Below are 25,582 nucleotides of genomic sequence, written 5' to 3' on the forward strand. Positions count from 1 at the left end.
GGGAACCGGGGGGGATGATGGGCAGGTGAGGAGAAGGGGAACCGGGGGGGGGGATGGGCAGGTGAGGAGAAGGGGAACCGGGGGGGGATGATGGGCAGGTAGGAGAGAGGGAACCGGGGGGGATGATGGCAGGTGAGGAGAAGGGGAACCGGGGGGGATGATGGGCAGGTGAGGAGAAGGGGAACCGGGGGGGGGATGATGGGCAGGTGAGGAGAAGGGGAACCGGGGGGGGATGATGGGCAGGTGAGGAGAAGGGGAACCGGGGGGGTGGATGGCAGGTGAGGAGAAGGGGAACCGGGGGGGGGATGATGGGCAGGTGAGGAGAAGGGGAACCGGGGGGGGGAGATGGGCAGGGTGAGGAGAAGGGGAACCGGGGGGGGGATGATGGGCAGGTGAGGAGAAGGGAACCGGGGGGGATGATGGGCAGGTGAGGAGAAGGGGAACCGGGGGGGGGGATGGGCAGGTGAGGAGAAGGGGAACCGGGGGGGGATGATGGGCAGGTGAGGAGAAGGGGAACCGGGGGGGGGGATGGGCAGGTGAGGAGAAGGGGAACCGGGGGGGGTGGGGATGATGGGCAGGTGAGGAGAAGGGGAACCGGGGGGGGGATGGGCAGGTGAGGAGAAGGGGAACCGGGGGGGGGGGCTGGAGGGGACTGATGGGCAGGTGAGGAGAAGGGGAACCGGGGGGGGATGATGGGCAGGTGAGGAGAAGGGGAACCGGGGGGGGGATGATGGGCAGGTGAGGAGAAGGGGAACCGGGGGGGGTGGGCTGATGGGCAGGTGAGGAGAAGGGGAACCGGGGGGGGGGATGATGGGCAGGTGAGGAGAAGGGGAACCGGGAACCGGGGGGGGGGATGATGGGCAGGTGAGGAGAAGGGGAACCGGGGGGGGGGGATGGGCAGGTGAGGAGAAGGGGAACCGGGGGGGGGATGGGCAGGTGAGGAGAAGGGGAACCGGGGGGGGGATGGGCAGGTGAGGAGAAGGGGAACCGGGGGGGGGATGGGCAGGTGAGGAGAACGGAACCGGGGGGGGGATGGACAGGTGAGGAGAAGGGGAACCGGGGGGGGGGATGGGCAGGTGAGGAGAAGGGGAACCGGGGGGGGGATGGGCAGGTGAGGAGAAGGGGAACCGGGGGGGGTGATGATGGCAGGTGAGGAGAAGGGGAACCGGGGGGGATGATGGACAGGTGAGGAGAAGGGGAACCGGGGGGGATGATGGACAGGTGAGGAGAAGGGGAACCGGGGGGGGATGATGGGCAGGTGAGGAGAAGGGAACCGGGGGGGGATGGGCAGGTGAGGAGAAGGGGAACCGGGGGGGGGGGATGATGGGCAGGTGAGGAGAAGGGGAACCGGGGGGGGGGATGGGCAGGTGAGGAGAAGGGGAACCGGGGGGGGGATGGGCAGGTGAGGAGAAGGGGAACCGGGGGGGGGGATGGGCAGGTGAGGAGAAGGGGAACCGGGGGGGATGATGGGCAGGTGAGGAGAAGGGGAACCGGGGGGGGGGATGATGGACAGGTGAGGAGAAGGGGAACCGGGGGGGATGATGGGCAGGTGAGGAGAAGGGGAACCGGGGGGATGATGGACAGGTGAGGAGAAGGGGAACCGGGGGGGGGGGATGATGGGCAGGTGAGGAGAGGGGAACCGGGGGGGGGGATGGGCAGGTGAGGAGAAGGGGAACCGGGGGGGGGGATGATGGGCAGGTGAGGAGAAGGGGAACCGGGGGGGATGATGGGCAGGTGAGGAGAAGGGGAACCGGGGGGGATGATGGGCAGGTGAGGAGAAGGGGAACCGGGGGGGGGATGATGGGCAGGTGAGGAGAAGGGGAACCGGGGGGGGGATGATGGACAGGTGAGGAGAAGGGGAACCGGGGGGGATGATGGGCAGGTGAGGAGAAGGGGAACCGGGGGGGATGATGGACAGGTGAGGAGAAGGGGAACCGGGGGGGGGGGATGATGGGCAGGTGAGGAGAAGGGGAACCGGGGGGGGGGGATGATGGGCAGGTGAGGAGAAGGGGAACCGGGGGGGGATGATGGACAGGTGAGGAGAAGGGGAACCGGGGGGGATGATGGACAGGTGAGGAGAAGGGGAACCGGGGGGTGATGATGGGCAGGTGAGGAGAAGGGGAACCGGGGGGATGATGGACAGGTGAGGAGAAGGGGAACCGGGGGGGGGGGATGATGGGCAGGTGAGGAGAAGGGGAACCGGGGGGGGGGATGATGGGCAGGTGAGGAGAAGGGGAACCGGGGGGGATGATGGGCAGGTGAGGAGAAGGGGAACCGGGGGGGGATGATGGGACAGGTGAGGAGAAGGGGAACCGGGGGGGATGATGGGCAGGTGAGGAGAAGGGGTACCGGGGGGGGGGATGGGCAGGTGAGGAGAAGGGGAACCGGGTGGGATGATGGACAGGTGAGGAGAAGGGGAACCGGGGGGGATGATGGGCAGGTGAGGAGAAGGGGTACCGTGGGGGGGGATGGGCAGGTGAGGAGAAGGGGAACCGGGGGGGATGATGGACAGGTGAGGAGAAGGGGAACCGGGGGGGATGATGGACAGGTGAGGAGAAGGGGAACCGGGGGGGGGGGATGATGGGCAGGTGAGGAGAAGGGGAACCGGGGGGGATGGTGGGCAGGTGAGGAGAAGGGGAACCGGGGGGGGGATGATGGGCAGGTGAGGAGAAGGGGAACCGGGGGGGGGGGATGATGGGCAGGTGAGGAGAAGGGGAACCGGGGGGGGGATGGGCAGGTGAGGAGAAGGGGAACCGGGGGGGGGATGGGCAGGTGAGGAGAAGGGGAACCGGGGGGGGGGATGATGGGCAGGTGAGGAGAAGGGGAACCGGGGGGGGGGATGATGGGCAGGTGAGGAGAAGGGGAACCGGGGGGGGATGATGGGCAGGTGAGGAGAAGGGGAACCGGGGGGGGGATGATGGGCAGGTGAGGAGAAGGGGAACCGGGGGGGGGATGATGGGCAGGTGAGGAGAAGGGGAACCGGGGGATGATGGGCAGGTGAGGAGAAGGGGAACCGGGGGGGATGATGGGCAGGTGAGGAGAAGGGGAACCGGGGGGGGATGATGGGCAGGTGAGGAGAAGGGGAACCGGGGGGGGATGATGGGCAGGTGAGGAGAAGGGGAACCGGGGGTGATGATGGGCAGGTGAGGAGAAGGGGAACCGGGGGGGGGGGATGGGCAGGTGAGGAGAAGGGGAACCGGGGGGGGATGATGGGCAGGTGAGGAGAAGGGGAACCGGGGGGTGATGATGGACAGGTGAGGAGAAGGGGAACCGGGGGGGGGATGGGCACGTGAGGAGAAGGGGAACCGGGGGGGGATGATGGGCAGGTGAGGAGAAGGGGAACCGGGGGGGGGGATGATGGGCAGGTGAGGAGAAGGGGAACCGGGGGGGGATGATGGGCAGGTGAGGAGAAGGGGAACCGGGGGGGTGATGATGGGCAGGTGAGGAGAAGGGGAACCGGGGGGGGGGGGATGGGCAGGTGAGGAGAAGGGGAACCGGGGGGGATGATGGACAGGTGAGGAGAAGGGGAACCGGGGGGGATGATGGGCAGGTGAGGAGAAGGGGAACCGGGGGGGGGGATGATGGGCAGGTGAGGAGAAGGGGAACCGGGGGGGGGGATGATGGGCAGGTGAGGAGAAGGGGAACCGGGGGGGATGATGGGCAGGTGAGGAGAAGGGGAACCGGGGGGGATGATGGGCAGGTGAGGAGAAGGGGAACCGGGGGGGGGGATGGGCAGGTGAGGAGAAGGGGAACCGGGGGGATGATGGGCAGGTGAGGAGAAGGGGAACCGGGGGGGATGATGGGCAGGTGAGGAGATGGGGAACCGGGGGGGGGGGGATGGGCAGGTGAGGAGAAGGGGAACCGGGGGGGATGATGGGCAGGTGAGGAGAAGGGGAACCGGGGGGGATGATGGGCAGGTGAGGAGAAGGGGAACCGGGGGGGATGATGGGCAGGTGAGGAGAAGGGGAACCGGGGGGGGGGATGATGGGCAGGTGAGGAGAAGGGGAACCGGGGGGGGGGATGATGGGCAGGTGAGGAGAAGGGGAACCAGGGGGGGGGGATGATGGGCAGGTGAGGAGAAGGGAACCGGGGGGGGGGATGATGGGCAGGTGAGGAGAAGGGGAACCAGGGGGGGGGATGATGGGCAGGTGAGGAGAAGGGGAACCGGGGGGGGGGATGATGGGCAGGTGAGGAGAAGGGGAACCGGGGGGGATGGTGGGCAGGTGAGGAGAAGGGGAACCGGGGGGGATGGTGGGCAGGTGAGGAGAAGGGGAACCGGGGGGGATGATGGGCAGGTGAGGAGAAGGGGAACCGGGGGGGGGGGATGGGCAGGTGAGGAGATGGGGAACCGGGGGGGGGGGATGATGGACAGGTGAGGAGAAGGGGAACCAGGGGGGGGGATGATGGGCAGGTGAGGAGAAGGGGAACCGGGGGGGGGGGGGATGGACAGGTGAGGAGAAGGGGAACCAGGGGGGGGGATGATGGGCAGGTGAGGAGAAGGGGAACCAGGGGGGGGGATGATGGGCAGGTGAGGAGAAGGGGAACCGGGGGGGGGGATGGTGGGCAGGTGAGGAGAAGGGGAACCGGGGGGGGGGGGGATGGACAGGTGAGGAGAAGGGGAACCAGGGGGGGGGATGATGGGCAGGTGAGGAGAAGGGGAACCGGGGGGGGGGATGGGCAGGTGAGGAGAAGGGGAACCGGGGGGGGGATGATGGGCAGGTGAGGAGAGGGGAACCGGGGGGGGGGGGATGGACAGGTGAGGAGAAGGGGAACCAGGGGGGGGGATGATGGGCAGGTGAGGAGAAGGGGAACCGGGGGGGGGGGGGATGGACAGGTGAGGAGAAGGGGAACCAGGGGGGGGGATGATGGGCAGGTGAGGAGAAGGGGAACCGGGGGGGGGGGATGGGCAGGTGAGGAGAAGGGGAACCGGGGGGGGATGATGGGCAGGTGAGGAGAGGGGAACCGGGGGGGGGATGGACAGGTGAGGAGAAGGGGAACCGGGGGGGGGGGATGGGCAGGTGAGGAGAAGGGGAACCAGGGGGGGGGATGATGGGCAGGTGAGGAGAAGGGGAACCAGGGGGGGGGATGATGGGCAGGTGAGGAGAAGGGGAACCGGGGGGGGGGATGGGCAGGTGAGGAGAAGGGGAACCGGGGGGGGGGGATGGACAGGTGAGGAGAAGGGGAACCCGGGGGGGGGGGATGGGCAGGTGAGGAGAAGGGAAACCGGGGGGTGATGATGGGCAGGTGAGGAGAAGGGGGAACCGGGGGGGATGATGGGCAGGTGAGGAGAAGGGGAACCGGGGGGGATGATGGACAGGTGAGGAGAAGGGGAACCGGGGGGGATGATGGACAGGTGAGGAGAAGGGGAACCGGGGGGGGGGGATGATGGGCAGGTGAGGAGAAGGGGAACCGGGGGGGGATGATGGACAGGTGAGGAGAAGGGGAACCGGGGGGGGATGATGGACAGGTGAGGAGAAGGGGAACAGGGGGGGGGGGATGATGGGCAGGTGAGGAGAAGGGGAACCGGGGGGGATGGTGGGCAGGTGAGGAGATGGGGAACCGGGGGGGGGGATGATGGACAGGTGAGGAGAAGGGGAACCAGGGGGGGGGGATGATGGGCAGGTGAGGAGAAGGGGAACCGGGGGGGGGGGATGGTCAGGTGAGGAGAAGGGGAACCGGGGGGGGGGGATGATGGGCAGGTGAGGAGAAGGGGAACCGGGGGGGGGGATGGACAGGTGAGGAGAAGGGGAACCGGGGGGGGGATGATGGGCAGGTGAGGAGAAGGGGAACCGGGGGGGGGGATGGACAGGTGAGGAGAAGGGGAACCAGGGGGGGGGATGATGGGCAGGTGAGGAGAAGGGGAACCGGGGGGGGGATGGTGGGCAGGTGAGGAGAAGGGGAACCGGGGGGGATGATGGACAGGTGAGGAGAAGGGGAACCGGGGGGGGGATGATGGGCAGGTGAGGAGAAGGGGAACCAGGGGGGGGGGATGATGGACAGGTGAGGAGAAGGGGAACCGGGGGGATGATGGGCAGGTGAGGAGAAGGGGAACCGGGGGGGGGATGGTGGGCAGGTGAGGAGAAGGGGAACCGGGGGGGGATGGGCAGGTGAGGAGAAGGGGAACCGGGGGGGGGGGATGGACAGGTGAGGAGAAGGGGAACCGGGGGGGGGGATGGTGGGCAGGTGAGGAGAAGGGGAACCGGGGGGGGATGATGGACAGGTGAGGAGAAGGGGAACCGGGGGGGATGGGCAGGTGAGGAGAAGGGGAACCGGGGGGGGGGGGGATGGACAGGTGAGGAGAAGGGGAACCGGGGGGGGATGATGGACAGGTGAGGAGAAGGGGAACCGGGGGGGGGATGATGGACAGGTGAGGAGAAGGGGAACCGGGGGGGGGGGATGATGGGCAGGTGAGGAGAAGGGGAACCGGGGGGGGGGGATGATGGACAGGTGAGGAGAAGGGGAACCGGGGGGGGGGATGATGGACAGGTGAGGAGAAGGGGAACCGGGGGGGGGATGGTGGGCAGGTGAGGAGAAGGGGAACCGGGGGGGATGATGGACAGGTGAGGAGAAGGGGAACCGGGGGGGGATGGGCAGGTGAGGAGAAGGGGAACCGGGGGGGGGGGGGATGGACAGGTGAGGAGAAGGGGAACCGGGGGGGGATGATGGACAGGTGAGGAGAAGGGGAACCGGGGGGGGGATGATGGACAGGTGAGGAGAAGGGGAACCGGGGGGGGGGGATGATGGGCAGGTGAGGAGAAGGGGAACCGGGGGGGGGGGGATGATGGACAGGTGAGGAGAAGGGGAACCGGGGGGGATGATGGGCAGGTGAGGAGAAGGGGAACCGGGGGGGGGGATGATGGGCAGGTGAGGAGAAGGGGAACCGGGGGGGGGATGATGGGCAGGTGAGGAGAAGGGGAACCGGGGGGGGGGGATGGGCAGGTGAGGAGATGGGGAACCGGGGGGGGGATGGGCAGGTGAGGAGAAGGGGAACCGGGGGGGATGATGGGCAGGTGAGGAGATGGGGAACCGGGGGGGGGATGGGCAGGTGAGGAGAAGGGGAACCGGGGGGGATGATGGGCAGGTGAGGAGAAGGGGAACCGGGGGGGATGATGGGCAGGTGAGGAGAAGGGGAACCGGGGGGGGGATGGACAGGTGAGGAGAAGGGGAACCGGGGGGGGGATGGACAGGTGAGGAGAAGGGGAACCGGGGGGGGGGGATGATGGACAGGTGAGGAGAAGGGGAACCGGGGATGATGATGGGCAGGTGAGGAGAAGGGGAACCGGGGGGGATGATGGGCAGGTGAGGAGAAGGGGAACCGGGGGGGGATGATGGACAGGTGAGGAGAAGGGGAACCGGGGGGGATGATGGGCAGGTGAGGAGAAGGGGAACCGGGGGGGATGGGCAGGTGAGGAGAAGGGGAACCGGGGGGGGGATGATGGACAGGTGAGGAGAAGGGGAACCGGGGGGGATGATGGGCAGGTGAGGAGAAGGGGAACCGGGGGGGATGATGGACAGGTGAGGAGAAGGGGAACCGGGGATGATGATGGGCAGGTGAGGAGAAGGGGAACCGGGGGGGATGATGGGCAGGTGAGGAGAAGGGGAACCGGGGGGGATGATGGGCAGGTGAGGAGAAGGGGAACCGGGGGGGATGATGGGCAGGTGAGGAGAAGGGGAACCGGGGGGGGGATGGACAGGTGAGGAGAAGGGGAACCGGGGGGGATGGGCAGGTGAGGAGAAGGGGAACCGGGGGGGGGGATGGGCAGGTGAGGAGATGGGGAACCGGGGGGGGGGGATGGGCAGGTGAGGAGAAGGGGAACCGGGGGGGGGGATGATGGGCAGGTGAGGAGAAGGGGAACCGGGGGGGGGGGATGATGGGCAGGTGAGGAGAAGGGGAACCGGGGGGGATGATGGGCAGGTGAGGAGAGGGGAACCGGGGGGTGATGATGGGCAGGTGAGGAGAAGGGGAACCGGGGGGGATGATGGGCAGGTGAGGAGAAGGGGAACCGGGGGGGGGGATGGGCAGGTGAGGAGAAGGGGAACCGGGGGGGGGGATGGGCAGGTGAGGAGAAGCGGAACCGGGGGGGTGATGATGGACAGGTGAGGAGAAGGGGAACCAGGGGGGGGGATGATGGGCAGGTGAGGAGAAGGGGAACCGGGGGGGATGATGGGCAGGTGAGGAGAAGGGGAACCGGGGGGGGGGGATGGGCAGGTGAGGAGATGGGGAACCGGGGGGGGGGGGGATGGGCAGGTGAGGAGAAGGGGAACCGGGGGGGATGATGGGCAGGTGAGGAGAAGGGGAACCGGGGGGGGATGATGGGCAGGTGAGGAGAAGGGGAACCGGGGGGGGGGATGATGGGCAGGTGAGGAGAAGGGGAACCGGGGGGGGGGATGGGCAGGTGAGGAGAAGGGGAACCGGGGGGGATGATGGGCAGGTGAGGAGAAGGGGAACCGGGGGGGGGATGGGCAGGTGAGGAGAAGGGGAACCGGGGGGGATGATGGGCAGGTGAGGAGAAGGGGAACCGGGGGGGATGGGCAGGTGAGGAGAAGGGGAACCGGGGGGGGGATGATGGGCAGGTGAGGAGAAGGGGAACCGGGGGGGGGATGGTGGGCAGGTGAGGAGAAGGGGAACCGGGGGGGATGATGGACAGGTGAGGAGAAGGGGAACCGGGGGGGGGGATGATGGGCAGGAGAGGAGAAGGGGAACCGGGGGGGATGATGGGCAGGTGAGGAGAAGGGGAACCGGGGGGGATGATGGACAGGTGAGGAGAAGGGGAACCGGGGGGGATGATGGACAGGTGAGGAGAAGGGGAACCGGGGGGGATGATGGGCAGGTGAGGAGAAGGGGAACCGGGGGGGATGATGGACAGGTGAGGAGAAGGGGAACCGGGGGGGATGATGGACAGGTGAGGAGAAGGGGAACCGGGGGGGGGATGGGCAGGTGAGGAGAAGGGGAACCGGGGGGGGGGGATGATGGACAGGTGAGGAGAAGGGGAACCGGGGGGGGGATGGTGGGCAGGTGAGGAGAAGGGGAACCGGGGGGGGGATGATGGGCAGGTGAGGAGAAGGGGAACCGGGGGGGATGATGGGCAGGTGAGGAGAAGGGGAACCGGGGGGGATGATGGACAGGTGAGGAGAAGGGGAACCGGGGGGGATGATGGACAGGTGAGGAGAAGGGGAACCGGGGGGGATGATGGACAGGTGAGGAGAAGGGGAACCGGGGGGGGGGATGGACAGGTGAGGAGAAGGGGAACCGGGGGGGATGATGGACAGGTGAGGAGAAGGGGAACCGGGGGGGGGGATGGACAGGTGAGGAGAAGGGGAACCGGGGGGGATGATGGACAGGTGAGGAGAAGGGGAACCGGGGGGGATGATGGGCAGGTGAGGAGAAGGGGAACCGGGGGTGATGATGGGCAGGTGAGGAGAAGGGGAACCGGGGGGGGGGATGGGCAGGTGAGGAGAAGGGGAACTGGGGGTGATGATGGGCAGGTGAGGAGAGGGGAACCGGGGGGGATGATGGACAGGTGAGGAGAAGGGGAACCGGGGGGGGGGGATGATGGGCAGGTGAGGAGAAGGGGAACCGGGGGGGGGTGATGATGGGCAGGTGAGGAGAAGGGGAACCGGGGGGGGATGATGGACAGGTGAGGAGAAGGGGAACCGGGGGGGGATGATGGGCAGGTGAGGAGAAGGGGAACCGGGGGGGGGGGATGATGGGCAGGTGAGGAGAAGGGGAACCGGGGGGTGATGATGGGCAGGTGAGGAGAAGGGGAACCGGGGTGATGATGGACAGGTGAGGAGAAGGGGAACCGGGGGGGGGGGGGGATGGGCAGGTGAGGAGAAGGGGAACCGGGGGGGGGGGGATGGACAGGTGAGGAGAAGGGGAACCGGGGGGGGGGATGGACAGGTGAGGAGAAGGGGAACCGGGGGGGGGGATGGGCAGGTGAGGAGAAGGGGAACCGGGGGGGGATGATGGGCAGGTGAGGAGAAGGGGAACCGGGGGGGGGATGATGGGCAGGTGAGGAGAAGGGAAACCGGGGGGGATGATGGACAGGTGAGGAGAAGGGGAACCGGGGGGTGATGATGGGCAGGTGAGGAGAAGGGGAACCGGGGGGATGATGGGCAGGTGAGGAGAAGGGGAACCGGGGGGGGGGATGGGCAGGTGAGGAGAAGGGGAACCGGGGGGTGATGATGGGCAGGTGAGGAGATGGGGAACCGGGGGGGGGATGGGCAGGTGAGGAGAAGGGGAACCGGGGGGGGGGGATGATGGGCAGGTGAGGAGAAGGGGAACCGGGGGGGGGGATGGGCAGGTGAGGAGAAGGGGAACCGGGGGGTGATGATGGGCAGGTGAGGAGATGGGGAACCGGGGGGGGGATGGGCAGGTGAGGAGAAGGGGAACCGGGGGGGGGGGATGATGGGCAGGTGAGGAGAAGGGGAACCGGGGGGTGATGATGGGCAGGTGAGGAGAAGGGGAACCGGGGGGGGGGATGGACAGGTGAGGAGAAGGGGAACCGGGGGGGGGGGATGATGGGCAGGTGAGGAGAAGGGGAACCGGGGGGGGATGATGGACAGGTGAGGAGAAGGGGAACCGGGGGGGGGGGGGGATGGGCAGGTGAGGAGAAGGGGAACCGGGGGGGGGGATGGGCAGGTGAGGAGAAGGGGAACCGGGGGGGGAGATGGACAGGTGAGGAGAAGGGGAACCGGGGGGGGATGATGGGCAGGAGAGGAGAAGGGGAACCGGGGGGGGGGATGGACAGGTGAGGAGAAGGGGAACCGGGGGGGGGGATGGGCAGGAGAGGAGAAGGGGAACCGGGGGGGGGATGGACAGGTGAGGAGAAGGGGAACCGGGGGGGGGGATGGGCAGGTGAGGAGAAGGGGAACCGGGGGGGGGATGGACAGGTGAGGAGAAGGGGAACCGGGGGGGGGGGATGGGCAGGAGAGGAGAAGGGGAACCGGGGGGGGGATGGACAGGTGAGGAGAAGGGGAACCGGGGGGGGGGATGATGGACAGGTGAGGAGAAGGGGAACCGGGGGGGGGATGATGGGCAGGTGAGGAGAAGGGGAACCGGGGGGGGATGATGGACAGGTGAGGAGAAGGGGAACCGGGGGGTGATGATGGGCAGGTGAGGAGAAGGGGAACCGGGGGGGGGGGATGATGGGCAGGTGAGGAGAAGGGGAACCGGGGGGGGGGATGATGGGCAGGTGAGGAGAAGGGGAACCGGGGGGGGATGGGCAGGTGAGGAGAAGGGGAACCGGGGGGGGTGATGATGGGCAGGTGAGGAGAAGGGGAACCGGGGGGGGGGATGGGCAGGTGAGGAGAAGGGGAACCGGGGGGGGGGATGATGGGCAGGTGAGGAGAAGGGGAACCGGGGGGGATGATGGACAGGTGAGGAGAAGGGGAACCGGGGGGGGATGATGGGCAGGTGAGGAGAAGGGGAACCGGGGGGGATGATGGACAGGTGAGGAGAAGGGGAACCGGGGGGGATGATGGACAGGTGAGGAGAAGGGGAACCGGGGGGGGATGATGGGCAGGTGAGGAGAAGGGGAACCGGGGGGGGGGGATGGACAGGTGAGGAGAAGGGGAACCGGGGGGGGGGATGATGGGCAGGTGAGGAGAAGGGGAACCGGGGGGGGGGATGGGCAGGTGAGGAGAAGGGGAACCGGGGGGGATGATGGACAGGTGAGGAGAAGGGGAACCGGGGGGGATGATGGGCAGGTGAGGAGAAGGGGAACCGGGGGGGATGGGCAGGTGAGGAGAAGGGGAACCGGGGGTGATGATGGACAGGTGAGGAGAAGGGGAACCGGGGGGGATGATGGACAGGTGAGGAGAAGGGGAACCGGGGGGGGATGGGCAGGTGAGGAGAAGGGGAACCGGGGGTGATGATGGGCAGGTGAGGAGAAGGGGAACCGGGGGGGATGATGGGCAGGTGAGGAGAAGGGGAACCGGGGGGGGGATGGGCAGGTGAGGAGAAGGGGAACCGGGGGGGGATGATGGGCAGGTGAGGAGAAGGGGAACCGGGGGGGGGGATGATGGGCAGGTGAGGAGAAGGGGAACCGGGGGGGGGATGGGCAGGTGAGGAGAAGGGGAACCGGGGGGGGGGATGGGCAGGTGAGGAGAAGGGGAACCGGGGGGGGATGATGGGCAGGTGAGGAGAAGGGGAACCGGGGGGGATGATGGGCAGGTGAGGAGAAGGGGAACCGGGGGGGGATGATGGGCAGGTGAGGAGAAGGGGAACCGGGGGGGATGATGGACAGGTGAGGAGAAGGGGAACCGGGGGGTGATGATGGGCAGGTGAGGAGAAGGGGAACCGGGGGGGATGATGGGCAGGTGAGGAGAAGGGGAACCGGGGGGGATGATGGGCAGGTGAGGAGAAGGGGAACCGGGGGGGGGGATGATGGGCAGGTGAGGAGAAGGGGAACCGGGGGGTGATGATGGGCAGGTGAGGAGAAGGGGAACCGGGGGGGATGATGGACAGGTGAGGAGAAGGGGAACCGGGGGGGGGGATGGGCAGGTGAGGAGAAGGGGAACCGGGGGGGGGATGGGCAGGTGAGGAGAAGGGGAACCGGGGGGGAATGATGGGCAGGTGAGGAGAAGGGGAACCGGGGGGGATGATGGACAGGTGAGGAGAAGGGGAACCGGGGGGGGATGATGGGCAGGTGAGGAGAAGGGGAACCGGGGGGGATGATGGGCAGGTGAGGAGAAGGGGAACCGGGGGGGGATGATGGGCAGGTGAGGAGAAGGGGAACCGGGGGGGAATGATGGGCAGGTGAGGAGAAGGGGAACCGGGGGGGATGATGGACAGGTGAGGAGAAGGGGAACCGGGGGGGGATGATGGGCAGGTGAGGAGAAGGGGAACCGGGGGGGATGATGGGCAGGTGAGGAGAAGGGGAACCGGGGGGGGATGATGGGCAGGTGAGGAGAAGGGGAACCGGGGGGGGGGATGATGGGCAGGTGAGGAGAAGGGGAACCGGGGGGGATGATGGGCAGGTGAGGAGAAGGGGAACCGGGGGGGGATGATGGGCAGGTGAGGAGAAGGGGAACCGGGGGGGGGGGATGATGGGCAGGTGAGGAGAAGGGGAACCGGGGGGGGGGATGGACAGGTGAGGAGAAGGGGAACCGGGGGGTGATGATGGGCAGGTGAGGAGAAGGGGAACCGGGGGGGGGGATGGGCAGGTGAGGAGAAGGGGAACCGGGGGAATGATGGGCAGGTGAGGAGAAGGTGAACCGGGGGGGATGATGGGCAGGTGAGGAGAAGGGGAACCGGGGGGGATGATGGGCAGGTGAGGAGAAGGGGAACCGGGGGGGGGGATGGGCAGGTGAGGAGAAGGGGAACCGGGGGGGGGATGGGCAGGTGAGGAGAAGGGGAACCGGGGGGCATGATGGGCAGGTGAGGAGAAGGGGAACCGGGGGGGGATGATGGGCAGGTGAGGAGAAGGGGAACCGGGGGGGATGATGGGCAGGTGAGGAGAAGGAGAACCGGGGATGATGATGGGCAGGTGAGGAGAAGGGGAACTGGGGGGGGATGATGGGCAGGTGAGGAGAAGGGGAACCGGGGGGGATGATGGGCAGGTGAGGAGAAGGGGAACCAGGGGGTGATGGTGTGCAGGTGAGGAGAAGGGGAACTGGGGGGGGATGATGGGCAGGTGAGGAGAAGGGGAACCAGGGCGTGATGGTGGGCAGGTGAGGAGAAGGGGAACCAGGGGGTGATGGTGTGCAGGTGAGGAGAAGGGGAACTGGGGGGGGATGATGGGCAGGTGAGGAGAAGGGGAACCGGGGGGGATGATGGGCAGGTGAGGAGAAGGGGAACCGGGGGGGATGATGGGCAGGTGAGGAGAAGGGGAACCGGGGGGTGATGATGGGCAGGTGAGGAGAAGGGGTGAGAGGGTAACCAGAATCGGGAATGTTAAAAGGAGAGGGTGAGAAATTAATGGAATTTAGAAAAATCAGTGTTCTTGCCATGAGGTTAGAGGTTACCCAGGCAGAATATCAGGTGTTGCTCCTCCCATCTAAGTTTGGCAGTAGAGGAGGTCCTTGGGCAGACATGTTAGAATGAGAATGGGAGGGTTGAATTGAAATGGGTAGCCACTGGGATGATTCTGATAGTGATTCTCTCCAGTGCTCCCACAAATCTTCCTGTTGTATGACATCTTGAACCGCACACAACACTCTAATTGTAGCCTAACCACTCTAATGCTAGCAATCTGGACCAAGTGACTGACTCCTGTGTTATTCACAAAGCTGGTTTCACAAGCAGGCACCTGGAAGTGACACAGCAGGACATGAGCTTGCATTTCCATTTTCACTCCACACCCACCCCCACATTGTGCACATCTACAAGAAACACTGCCACAAGAAAGCAGCAGCCATTATCAAGGACCCCCACCATTCAGGCCAGTTCCTCTTTCTCACTACTACCATCAGGCAGGAGGTACAGAAACCTCAGGTTCCACTCCACCAAGATCAGGAACAATTATTAGCCTTCAACCATCAGGCTCCTGAACCAGCGTGGACAACTTTACTCACAACAACACTAAACTGATTCCACAACCCACAGACTCTATAACTCATGTTGCAGTATTTTTTCTATTTTCAGAACTTGTCTTCTTTAGCACACTGGTTGTTTGTCAGTCCTTGTTTATGTATAGTTTTTCATTCATCTATTGTATGCCTTCATTTTTCTGTAAGTGAATGCAAGAAAATGAATCTGAAGGTGGAATTTGGTAACATACTTTGATAATAAGTTTGACTTCAACCCCTAGCTTCTTCATCTCTGCCTCACAGCTTATGTTGGTCAAACTTAAATTGGTTTTCCTGAACTGTCAGAAGAGTCTGAAGAGAAATCTGATAGAAGAACTTAAAATTATGCAAGGTATAGGTAGGGTAGATCAACTCATTTTCCCAGGGTGGAAATGTCAAATACTAGAAGGTGTGAGGGGGAGGTTTAATGGACACTTACAAGGCAAGCTGTTTTTACACAGAGCATAGTCGTTGCTTGGGGCATGCTGCCAAGGGAGGTGGTAATAACAGATATAACAGCAACATTTCAAAGCATTCAGTCAGACACATGAACAGACAGGGAGATGGAGTGATATACGCAGACACGTGCAGGCAGATGGGATTAGATCCATGCGGTCAGTGGGCCAAAGGATCTGTTCCTGAGATGTACCTTTCTATGTGCAAAAAGCAAAGAATGCTGGAAACAGTCAGCAAGCCAGGCAGCGTTGATGAAAAGTGACACAGTTAGCACCCTTCGTCAGAGCTGTGAAAGAAAACAAGTTGTTTTCAGTTGCAGAGAACAAGAGGGAGAAGTGGGTGGAACAAAATACACTCAGTGGCCACATTATTAGTTACACCTTTATACCTGCTCGTTAATGGATATATCTAATCAGCCAATCATGTGGCAGCAACTCAATACAGAAAAACATACAGACATGGTCAAAAGGTTCTCTTGTTGTTCAGACAAAACATCTGAATGGGAAAGAAATGTGATAAGTGACATTGACAGTAGAATGTTGGTGCCAGATAGCATGGCTTGAATAGCATGGGATTTTAATGCACAACAATGTCTAGAATTTACAGAGAATGATGTGAAAAACAAAAATACATCCAATGATTATTAACAGCTAAAGTTTAAATAGATTCTCTACATGTTTATGAGACTGCAAAGACTTTTACCTGTGGTTGGTGATTTGAACTGAATCACAAATGGTTCCCTGGAGAAAGCATCCTCGTCACCAGGCTGCATGTCATCGTACTGAAAGACTCTTTCCACTTGCACGATATCATCACTGCAGGAAGAATTATGAATTACTTCAGCTGGATACACATACTAAGCCATATGGAGCTATGATCCATGAAGATCTCTGTCTTGATGAGAAAAATGGCTCAGAAATAAAGACTTGTGCTTGAAATAAAATTGCAATTAATTAACGTGGAATCCCATCACTGGCATATTGTAAATCACAGATATAATGACGATATCAATAATGGCGGTAAAAATCACGTCTCCCCAATCACCACTAATGTTGCAGACTTTAAGAACTCTAGGATTCTAAGCAACCATAGATGTTTATCATTCTCTGTCTTAAAATTATCAGAAAATCAGAATATAACAGGTAACTAAAATGGAAATACTCAACTGTTGCCACACACACAAGATGTTGGAGGAACTCAGCAGGTCAGGCAGCATCTATGGAGGGAACTGGTAGGGAAATTGTCCTTGCTAGGTCTCAACACCTCCCTCTGCACTTGGATACTGGACTTCTGAACAGTAAGGCTACAGTCATCTGTGTGGGCAGCAACCTCTCTCGTCTCATTATGCTGAGCACTGGCGCTCCCCAAGGCTCTGTGCTCAGCCCATTGTTGACGCATGGCTGTGACACAGGATCCAGAGCAAACGGTGTTGCAGATGACACAACAATGGTTGGCCTCATCAGAACTCTGACTAGGCGGAGTACAGAGAGGAAGTGGATTGGTGTGAGAAGTACAACCCGAGCCTGAATGTGGAGAAGACAAAGGAAATCATTGTGGACTTCAGGAAGGTGCAGACAAACCATCTCCCCTCTGTGAACACATGGCTCCCCTGTAGCAAGAGTTAAGTGCACCAAGTTCCTGGGAATTCACATCACGGATGACCTGACCTAGTCCCCTAACATCACCTCCCTGAACAAGAAGGCACACTTCCAAAGAAGATTGAGGCAAGCAAGGCTCCCACCACTCCCCACCTTAACTACATTTACAGGAGTACCATTGAGAGCATCCTAACATGTTACATCTTCATCTGGTATGAGAGCAGCTAAACACAAACTAAGTCCCTACAAAGGACAGTGAGAACAGCTGACAGGATCATAGGGGTCTCCCTACCATCCATCGGGGACATTTATCAGGAGTGCTTCATATGTAGGGCCCTTTGTACTATTAAGGGTACCACCCATCCATCACATCCTCTTTAATTTTCTACCATCAAGCAGGAGGCTACGATGCATAAAAGCAAGAATGGTCAGAATGAGAAATAGTTTCTCCCCCCAGGCCATGAGACTTCTGAACTCCCAGCACATTGTATTCGAAGTGTCACTGGTTAATCTGTTCCAAACCTTGAGGTATTTAATATTAATGCACTTTAGTTTGTTATTTATGTGTGATTCACGTGTAGACTTTATCCTTACCATCATAAGTTATTGTGTGTTATGTGTTTATGTGTTTTACACCCTGGTTCAAAGAAACATCTCATTTCTATATACATTATATATGTTATATACATGTATGTAGTTAAATGATAATAAACCTCACTCGTCACTTGAAATCAACCATTGAAATTTTGGACCAAGACATTCCTGCACTTTTTTGTGTGTTGCTCCAGATTTCCAGCAATTGCAATCTTCGTTGTGTTAAAATTTGTCTATTGTTATTGATCAAAGTGGAAATTGTAATCCAAACTCTCTTCCTGAAACTGAATGAAGTCAACATTTTTACATCATGACTGATCTGTGGAACTTCCATGGTGTTTGCAGTTGTCCTGTGCTAACCACAATGAGACAATTACTCATAGTTTTTCTACTTTACAGCTTGATCCTGCAAATCACTATTTTTTAATCCAGAGGTTTTTATCCCAGTAATTACTATGTTTAGTTGTACCAACACAATTGGGCAGGACAGTGGCACAGCTTGTAAAACTACACACACACAATGCTGGAAGAACTCTGCACCTTAGGCAGTATCTATGGAAATGAATAAATCATGGGTAAATCCCTCCCAAAGGAAAAAATATATTAATATATTTCATATGTAGTACAAAAAGAGAGCAAGAAAAGAAAAAAAGGTAGTGTACACATAAATCTGAAGATGGTGGGGAAGAAGCTGTTCTTAAAACATTGAATGTGTGTCTTATGGTGCTTGTGCATCCTCCTTGAATGTTACCAATGAGAAGAGGGCATGACTTGGGTGATAAGGATCCTTAATAACAGATGCTATATCTTCTGAAGATATCTTCTATGCTGGGGAGCACTCCAGAATGTTATTTCTTTTTAAATTTTAAAAGTGTAATTGAAGAAATCTCAGTGACTCGGACTTTGTGCATAGTCCCGTGTTTCTCAGCTCTTTGACCAGGTAGCTATTAGCAGCCTTTGTTCTTAAATCACCCCTTCTTCAGCCTTCCCATTTCCAAATGTTGCCAGCTTAGCAGCCAGAAATTCTTGTTGTTCTCCCTTATTTGACAAAAAAACATTCACTGGGAGTAGTTCATCAATGTAATAAACCTTGCAATACAGTGAAGTCAAGTCCCACTGGCTGGAACTCCAGGCCTGGGAATTCCGCGAGTCTGATAGGGTAGTCAGATGACCCCTTGTCTGTGTTCACATCTGTATCTGAATCTGCTGCAGTCCTGATGAAAACATCAATGGTTTATTCCACTCCGTGGATGCAGCCTGATTTGTTGAGTTCCTCCAACACTTTGTGTGCTTTGCTCAAGATTTCCAGCATCCAATCTCTCATGTTTATATACAAAACTTGGGGCTTTGTTTTCCTACAGTTGGGATAGAATTTCATTCCTGTCATAGGGGTATAAATTACTGCCTGGATGAGCAGAGAGAGAGAAATCAGTAAAGAGTATTCACAGCTGTGACTGACCTCACTGGACTTTCCTTCCAACTATACTAATTCATTGCATTTGGAAATAATTTGAAATGGACATAGGAATCTGCAGAAGATTGTGGACTCAGCCAAAGACATCATATCCATCAGTTATATCCTCGTGAGGCACTGCCTTAAGAAAGCTATGTCATCACCATCTGGGTCATGCTATCTTCTCACAGTTACCATCGGGCAGAAGGTCTAGGAGTTGCAAGTCCAGCATTACCAGTTTTAAGAACAGCAACATTTCTTCCCTTCAACCATTTAGTTCTTGAACCGACCTGTACAACCCTAATCACTACAGTATAGCAACACGATGACCACTTTGAACACTTTGCACTAAACTGGACTTTTCTTGTTTTAATTGTGTTCTTTCTTGTACAAATTGTGTTTAATTTTCTTGTGAATGCTACTTTTCTGATGCAATATGCCTTGGATGCTACTACAAGTAGGCTTTTCATTGGACCTCTGCATACATGTATTTGTGCATGTGATGATGAACATGACTTTGACTGATGTGAAACTGCTTTAAAAAGTTTTTAGACTGTAAGCATAAGACATGGGAGCAGAATTATGTCATTCGGCCCATCGAGCGTGCTCCACCATTCAATCATGTCTGAATTATTCTCTTTGCAACTTCATTTCTCCTGTCTTCTCCCCATAACCTTTGACACTCTTACTAATCAAGAACTTATCAACCTCAACTTTTAATCAACCCAGTGACTCACCTCCGCAGCCAGCTGTGGCAATGAATTCCACAGGTTCACCGGGCTCTGCCTGTGCAGCTGTTGCACAGATTCACATTGATGATGTCAAACCATACATTGTGTTCAATTATCAGATTTAAAGAAATTGGATTAGAAATCTGACATTTGCTTTTTCTTTGTCTTTGAGGATCTTCTGTAAGCAGAATATGGGGTGCAGCTTCATAGTATTTTAATAACATTGATACAATCTCATTATACAGAATCCTCGACTAAGTTGGCATGATTGTCCCATAGGCAAGTGAAGGAAAAGCTTGATTTAATTATCTAAATTACTCTGCATTGTATGGACAAAAACAACTGCAGGATTTGTCCTGAACCATTGACAGGATAGATCTAGCAGAGTTACAAGCACGGTGAAAATGGTCCTAATTCATTAAGGAGCCAAAATAAAGGAGGAATATCCTTTCCTTGTCCTTTCCTGTCCACTTATCCCTGACACAAGAGATTCTGCATGTGATCGAAATCCAAATCAACACACACAGAACACTGGAGGAAATCAGCAGGTAAGGCATCGTCTCTGGTGGTCTTGGCTCGAAATGCTGACTGTTCATTCCTCTCCATTGATGACAGCTGACCTGTTGAGTTCACATCCCTGATGTCTATCTATTATGGCATTGTTAGGAGTCACCATTTTAGCACTTAGAAAAAACAGGACAAATCTCCAGACTCCACCTCCCTCCATAGAGATTGGTGGAATCTTCAATAATTGGAATTCCATTCCAATGGTTACATAAATTAATACGCCTTTGTCACAGTTATTGGTTGAAGCTGCCACTGAAACAATTCATTTCTCTATTTGCAAATATGGATTTTAATATTTCAGAAAAATAAGTAAATGCTTGGTCAAGTATCAGGTAGCATGGTGCTATAGCACTTAGCACAATTGCTTTACAGCACCAGCAGTCTCTGATTGGGATTCAGTTCCAGCTGCTGTCTGTGAGGAGTTTGTACATTCTCCCTGTGATGGCATGGCTTTCCTCTGGGCGCTCCCACTTCCTCCCACGTTGGAAGGATGCATGGCTAGGCTTAGTGGTGGTAGGTGTGGGCATGCTGTTTCGCTTCCAGAATCATAGTAACATTTGCAGGCTGCCCCCAGCACAGTCAGCACTGATTTGATTTGCTGCAAATGATGCATTTTATTGTATGTTTCAACGTACGTGTAAAAAAAAGCTAATCTTTATTTATATCTGATCATACTTGATCAGATAAAGGTGCGAATGTATGACTAGTCTCTCTCCCTCTTGCTCGAGGCTTCCGGAGGAAGGAGCCTGTGTATGACCAGACTCTCTCTCCCTCTAACCGATGATGCTGGTCCCCGGGTCTTGGGCAAGCTTTAACTGATGCAGCTTGTGCCTTGGACTCTGTCGTTCTTGTTCTGATGGGTTTATACATTCTGGTTATTCCTTTTCTATCTTAATCAGGGCGGACTGGCTCTGCGGCCTGCAACGAATGACACAACACTAAATTAAACTGAACATTTCTAGACTGTTTCAATGACTCTGGTGTGATGCTTTATATCCTGTGCTTTTCGCTCTTTTTTAGTCATTTGCGAGATTTGTTCTTTTTTTTGCACTTTGGGTGTTTGAAATTTTCTTTGAATGGTTTCCATGGAGTTTCGTGGCTGTGGGAGGACAAATCTCAGGGTTGTGTACTGAATACATACTTTGATAATAAATGTGTAATGTGTGGATCTATTTCTTTTAGTGCAACGACTCCCCTTAGCACTGATTATGGACTGATAACTACACATGTGCACTGATCTGTTCTCTCTCCCCCTCCCTCTCTGCAAGTGAATACACTAGTTAACCTCACCTTCCACATGTGTGCTTTTATTTAATTGATATGTAGTTGTACAGACACAAGAAACTGGCGATGAGTATGATTCTGAATACCAGTGAATGTCACCAACTGCACCGACAGTTATGAGACAACAGACTTCGGAGGAAGGGAAAGAGACAGCAAGAGGGAAGAGTTAAAAAGTATGGAAAGAGCCATCACAGAGGCTAACAAAGGGATGTGTGAGTTATAGTGCACAGTACACAGTGAGAGATGCACAACTAACAAAGCTAAAGTGAAAATAACGTGACAATAACTGGACTTGTTCCAGAGCTGGTTTTAAATGCTACACTAAACTGATTCTCTTTTGATTCCTCTATGAGGATTGGTTTGTGTTCTCCATCTTGAAGATCTTCTGTCTACTGACACTGAGTGTTTCTGTGGCACCACTCAACTAGCTGGTATAAACAAGAGAAAATCTGCAGATGCTGGAAATCCAAGCAACACACACTCGGCAGGCCAGGCAGCATCTATGGGAAAGAGTTAGTCAATCTTTCAGGCTGAGATCCTTCGGTAGGACTGGTAAATAAAGCAAAAGCCAATAGCATGAATGGTAGTGATGCTTCACAACCAGATGTGCTCAATGCCTTCTATGCACACTTTGAAAGGGAGAAGCTATGACTATCCCTGCTTCACCTGCTGACCCTATGACCTCTGTCTCAGAGTATATATAACTAGAGGGTATATCTTACTCCTGTACACCCTCTCATCTCCATCTGATTTTCTACCAATTATAGTTGTACCATCCGCAATTTTATTGATGGTATTTGAGCTGTGCCTAGCCACACGGTCATGGGTATAGAGGGAGTAGAGCAGTGGGCACACCCCTGAGGTATGGCAGTGTTGATCGTCAGCGAGGAGGAGATACTATCTCCAATCCACACTGATTGTGGTCTTCTGGTCAAGGATCCCATTGCAAAGGGAGGTCGAGAGGCTCAGATTCAATAGCTTCAGGATCAGGATTGTAGGAATGATGATGTTAAATGCTGAGCTATAGTCGATGAACAGCATCCTGACGTAGGTGTTTGTGTTGTCCGTGTGGTCTTAGGGCATGTGAAGAGCGCTTGATTTTGTGTCTGCCGTAGACCTCTTGTGGTGATAGGCAAATTGCAATGGGTCCAGGTCCTTGCTAAGGAAGGAGTTCATTCTAGTCATGACCAACCTCTCAAAGCATTTCATCACTGTCGATGTGAGTGCTACTGGGCGACAGTCACTAAGGCAGCTCACACTACTCTTCTTGGGCACAGGTATAATTGTTGCCTTTTTGAAGCAAGTGCGAACTTCCAACCATAGCAGTGAGAGGTTAACAATGTCCTTGAATACTTCTGCCAATTGGTTGGCACAAGCTTTCAAAGCCTTACCATTTACTCCTCAGGACCTTCCGCCTTGCGAGGGTTCACTCTCTTTAAAGACAGCTTAACATCGGTCTCTGAGACAGAGGTCACAGGGTCACTGGGCGAAGCAGGGATATTCACGGCTGTAATTATATTCTCCCTTTCAAAGTGTGCATAGAAGGCATTGAGTTCATCTGGTAGTGAAGCATCGTTGCCATTCACACTACTGGGTTTCTCTTTGTAGGAAGTAATGTCTTGCAGTCCCTGCCAGTGTTGACATGCATCTGATGTTGCCTCCAACCTCTCTCGGAATTGTTTTTTTGCTCTAGAAATAGCCGTCTGCAACTCATAGCCGGTTTTCTTGTACAGGCCTTGATCACCAGACTTAAATGTCACCAATCTACCCCTCAGCAGGCAATGAACCTCCTGGTTCATCCACGACTTTTGGTCCATCAAGGAGAAGGTAAACCCTGATCTGAAGGCTTCGGCAGTAAACCCAGAGGAAACATTCAGAACTGCAGTCCTACATTGAGTTCTAGGCTGACTAGCACCACCGGTTAAACGGTATCAATCTCTGCCATTCCTTTGGATTAATTAGCTGCATGGAGAGGAGGAGACTGATCATTGGCAACAGCTGGCTCTCCATATCCTAGACAGCTAAGGCACAGCATCCATAGTGAACCCAGGACAATGGCGGGCCTCCTCTTATTGGTGAAAAACTCAACAAATTTAAACTGCATGATGAATTTGGATACAGCTTTGAGTTTGAAGTGTTTTCTGTTGTTGTTTCACTCACCGATAAATGAAGAGATATTGTTCCTTGTACCTTCCTCGCCCAAGGGGTTTGCTTACTCTGTAAGAGTAATGGTTTGTAGCCTTTCTACAAATGAAATCAATGGAAAATTAAACACAAAGGGCAGCAAAATAACAGAAAGATCACAAACCTATTCATTAATGTCCTTGAGTTAGTAACACTCAATCTTTATATCCTTAGCGTAAGCAAATGAATAAATAATTCTTATAATGATAAGACTAATTATTCTTACATATTCCATTGATTAAAAAAACACAAAGGTTTTTCAATAGTTAGAACTTCATAGTTAATGATGTACTATGATGTCTTACCAAAGATAAAGTGGTAATGAATAGATACACAAAATGCTGGAGGAACTCAGCAGGTCAGACATCATCTTTGAATGGAATAGAGACAATGTTTTGGGTCAAGAACCTGAACGCAGTCTGAGGATTATGCTGGGGACCGACTGCAAGCTGCTGCACTTTCGGTGTTTACACAACTCACTAACGCAGATCAGATGTCTCCAGAATGCAGGAGGAAAATGCAGCAGCTGGAGAAACCCCACACAGTCACAAGGAGAATTGGACCTAATTAACTCCTAAGCTTCTTTTGCTTAGTTCAAACTCCTTACAGGCAGCTGCAGAAATCAAACCCTGATCAGTAATCGCCGTCAATGTAAAGCAATTGCACTGACTACTATGCTACCTTGCCATCCCACAAACTAAAAGTGAATTGATGTGCTTGATCTCATGACTTGCCAGATTCAATTATCTGGAAAACATTCCTCCTTTAAAGCAATTGTAATATTTTTATTGTAATGTATCCAGGTGAACTGCTTTAAGTTATTTCTGAGACATATTGAGGAACCCTTTTATTGCTTTCAACCCAGATAAGTGTGAAGTGGTTCATTTTGGTAGGTCAAATATGATGGCAGGATATAGTATTAATGGTAAGACTCTTGGCAGTGTGGAGGATCAGAGGGATCTTGGGGTCCGAGTCCATAGGACGCTCAAAGCAGCTGCGCAGGTTGACTCTGTGGTTAAGAAGGTGTATGGTGCATTGGCCTTCATCAATTGTGGAAATGAATTTAGGAGCCAAGAGGGAATGTTGCAGCTGCATAGGACCCTAGTCAGACCCCACTTGGAGCACTGTGCTCAGTTCTGGTCGCCTCACTACAGGAAGGATGTGGAAGCCATAGAAAGGATACAGAGGAGATTTACAAGGATGTTGCCTGGATTGGGGAGCATCCCTTATGAGAATAGGTTGAGTGAACTTGGCCTTTTCTCCTTGGAGTGACGGGGGATGAGAGGTGACCTGATAGAGGTGTGGAAGATGATGAGAGGTATTGATCGTGTGGATAGTCAGAGGCTTTTTCCCAGGGCTGAAATGGCTGCCACGAGAGGGCACAGGTTTAAGGTGCTGGGGAGTAGGTACAGAGGAGATGTCAGGAGTAAGTTTTTTACACAGAGAGTGGTGAGTGTGTGGAATGGGCTGCCGGCAACAGTGGTGGAGGCGTATACGATAGGGTCTTTTAAGAGACTCCTGGATAGGTACATGGAGCTTAGAAAAATAGAGGGCTATGGGTAACCCTGGGTAATTTCTAAGATAAATACATGTTCAGCACAGTATCATGGGCTGAAGGGCCTGAATTGTGCTGTAGGTTTTCTATGTTTCTATGTTCTATATTAAGCCAGAGAGCTTCTTACTGTTTGTACAGTGTGAATGATCATCAGAAGGCTGCAATGACTTCTCATCATTTGCTAGGGTATAATGATTTGCAATACAGTCCCATGTAGGCCATACTTGAAATGGCAGACACTCCCCCCTGAAGAACCACTGAAAGCATTGAGGTTTTATGGCATTTGCTACAATATGAAGTTTATTGCACCAATTGCTATTTCATGACTTTCAGCCACGCAGTAACATACCAACCCACCCTTTTCCCCCACAATTGAATTATTAACAGCAATGTAGCAGTTAACACAGCACTGTTACAGCTCAGGGCGTGGAGTTCGAAGTTTAATTCTGGCATTCCGAACATAAAGTTTGCATGTTCTTCCCACGTGCGTGTGAGTGTGGATTTCCTCCAGGTGCTCCAGTTTCTTCCCACAGTTTAAAGGCCTACTCATGAGGTGGTTAATTAGACATTGTAAATTGTTCCATGGTTCGGCTAGGATTGGCAGATGGGTTGATGGGCGGCACGGCCCGTTGCTTTGCAAGGGCCTGTT

General features: G+C 56.2%; 1 protein-coding gene across 2 annotated transcripts in view; it reads right to left on the reverse strand.

Annotated features, from left to right (window-relative positions):
- LOC140742070 (deoxyribonuclease-1-like) overlaps positions 1–25,582 on the reverse strand; it is a 162,094-nt gene that overhangs the window by 116,054 nt on the left and 20,458 nt on the right. For both annotated transcript variants that reach the window (XM_073072866.1, XM_073072867.1), the window contains exons 4-5: positions 23,355–23,438; positions 15,670–15,782 (exon numbers count right to left, since the gene is read on the reverse strand). In XM_073072866.1, the coding sequence (XP_072928967.1) occupies positions 15,670–15,782; positions 23,355–23,438 (197 nt within the window). The remainder of the gene's footprint in view (positions 1–15,669; positions 15,783–23,354; positions 23,439–25,582) is intronic.

The sequence above is a fragment of the Hemitrygon akajei genome, chromosome 19 (genome assembly GCF_048418815.1).
Source record: "Hemitrygon akajei chromosome 19, sHemAka1.3, whole genome shotgun sequence".
In the NCBI taxonomy this organism is placed as follows: Eukaryota; Metazoa; Chordata; class Chondrichthyes; order Myliobatiformes; family Dasyatidae; genus Hemitrygon; species Hemitrygon akajei.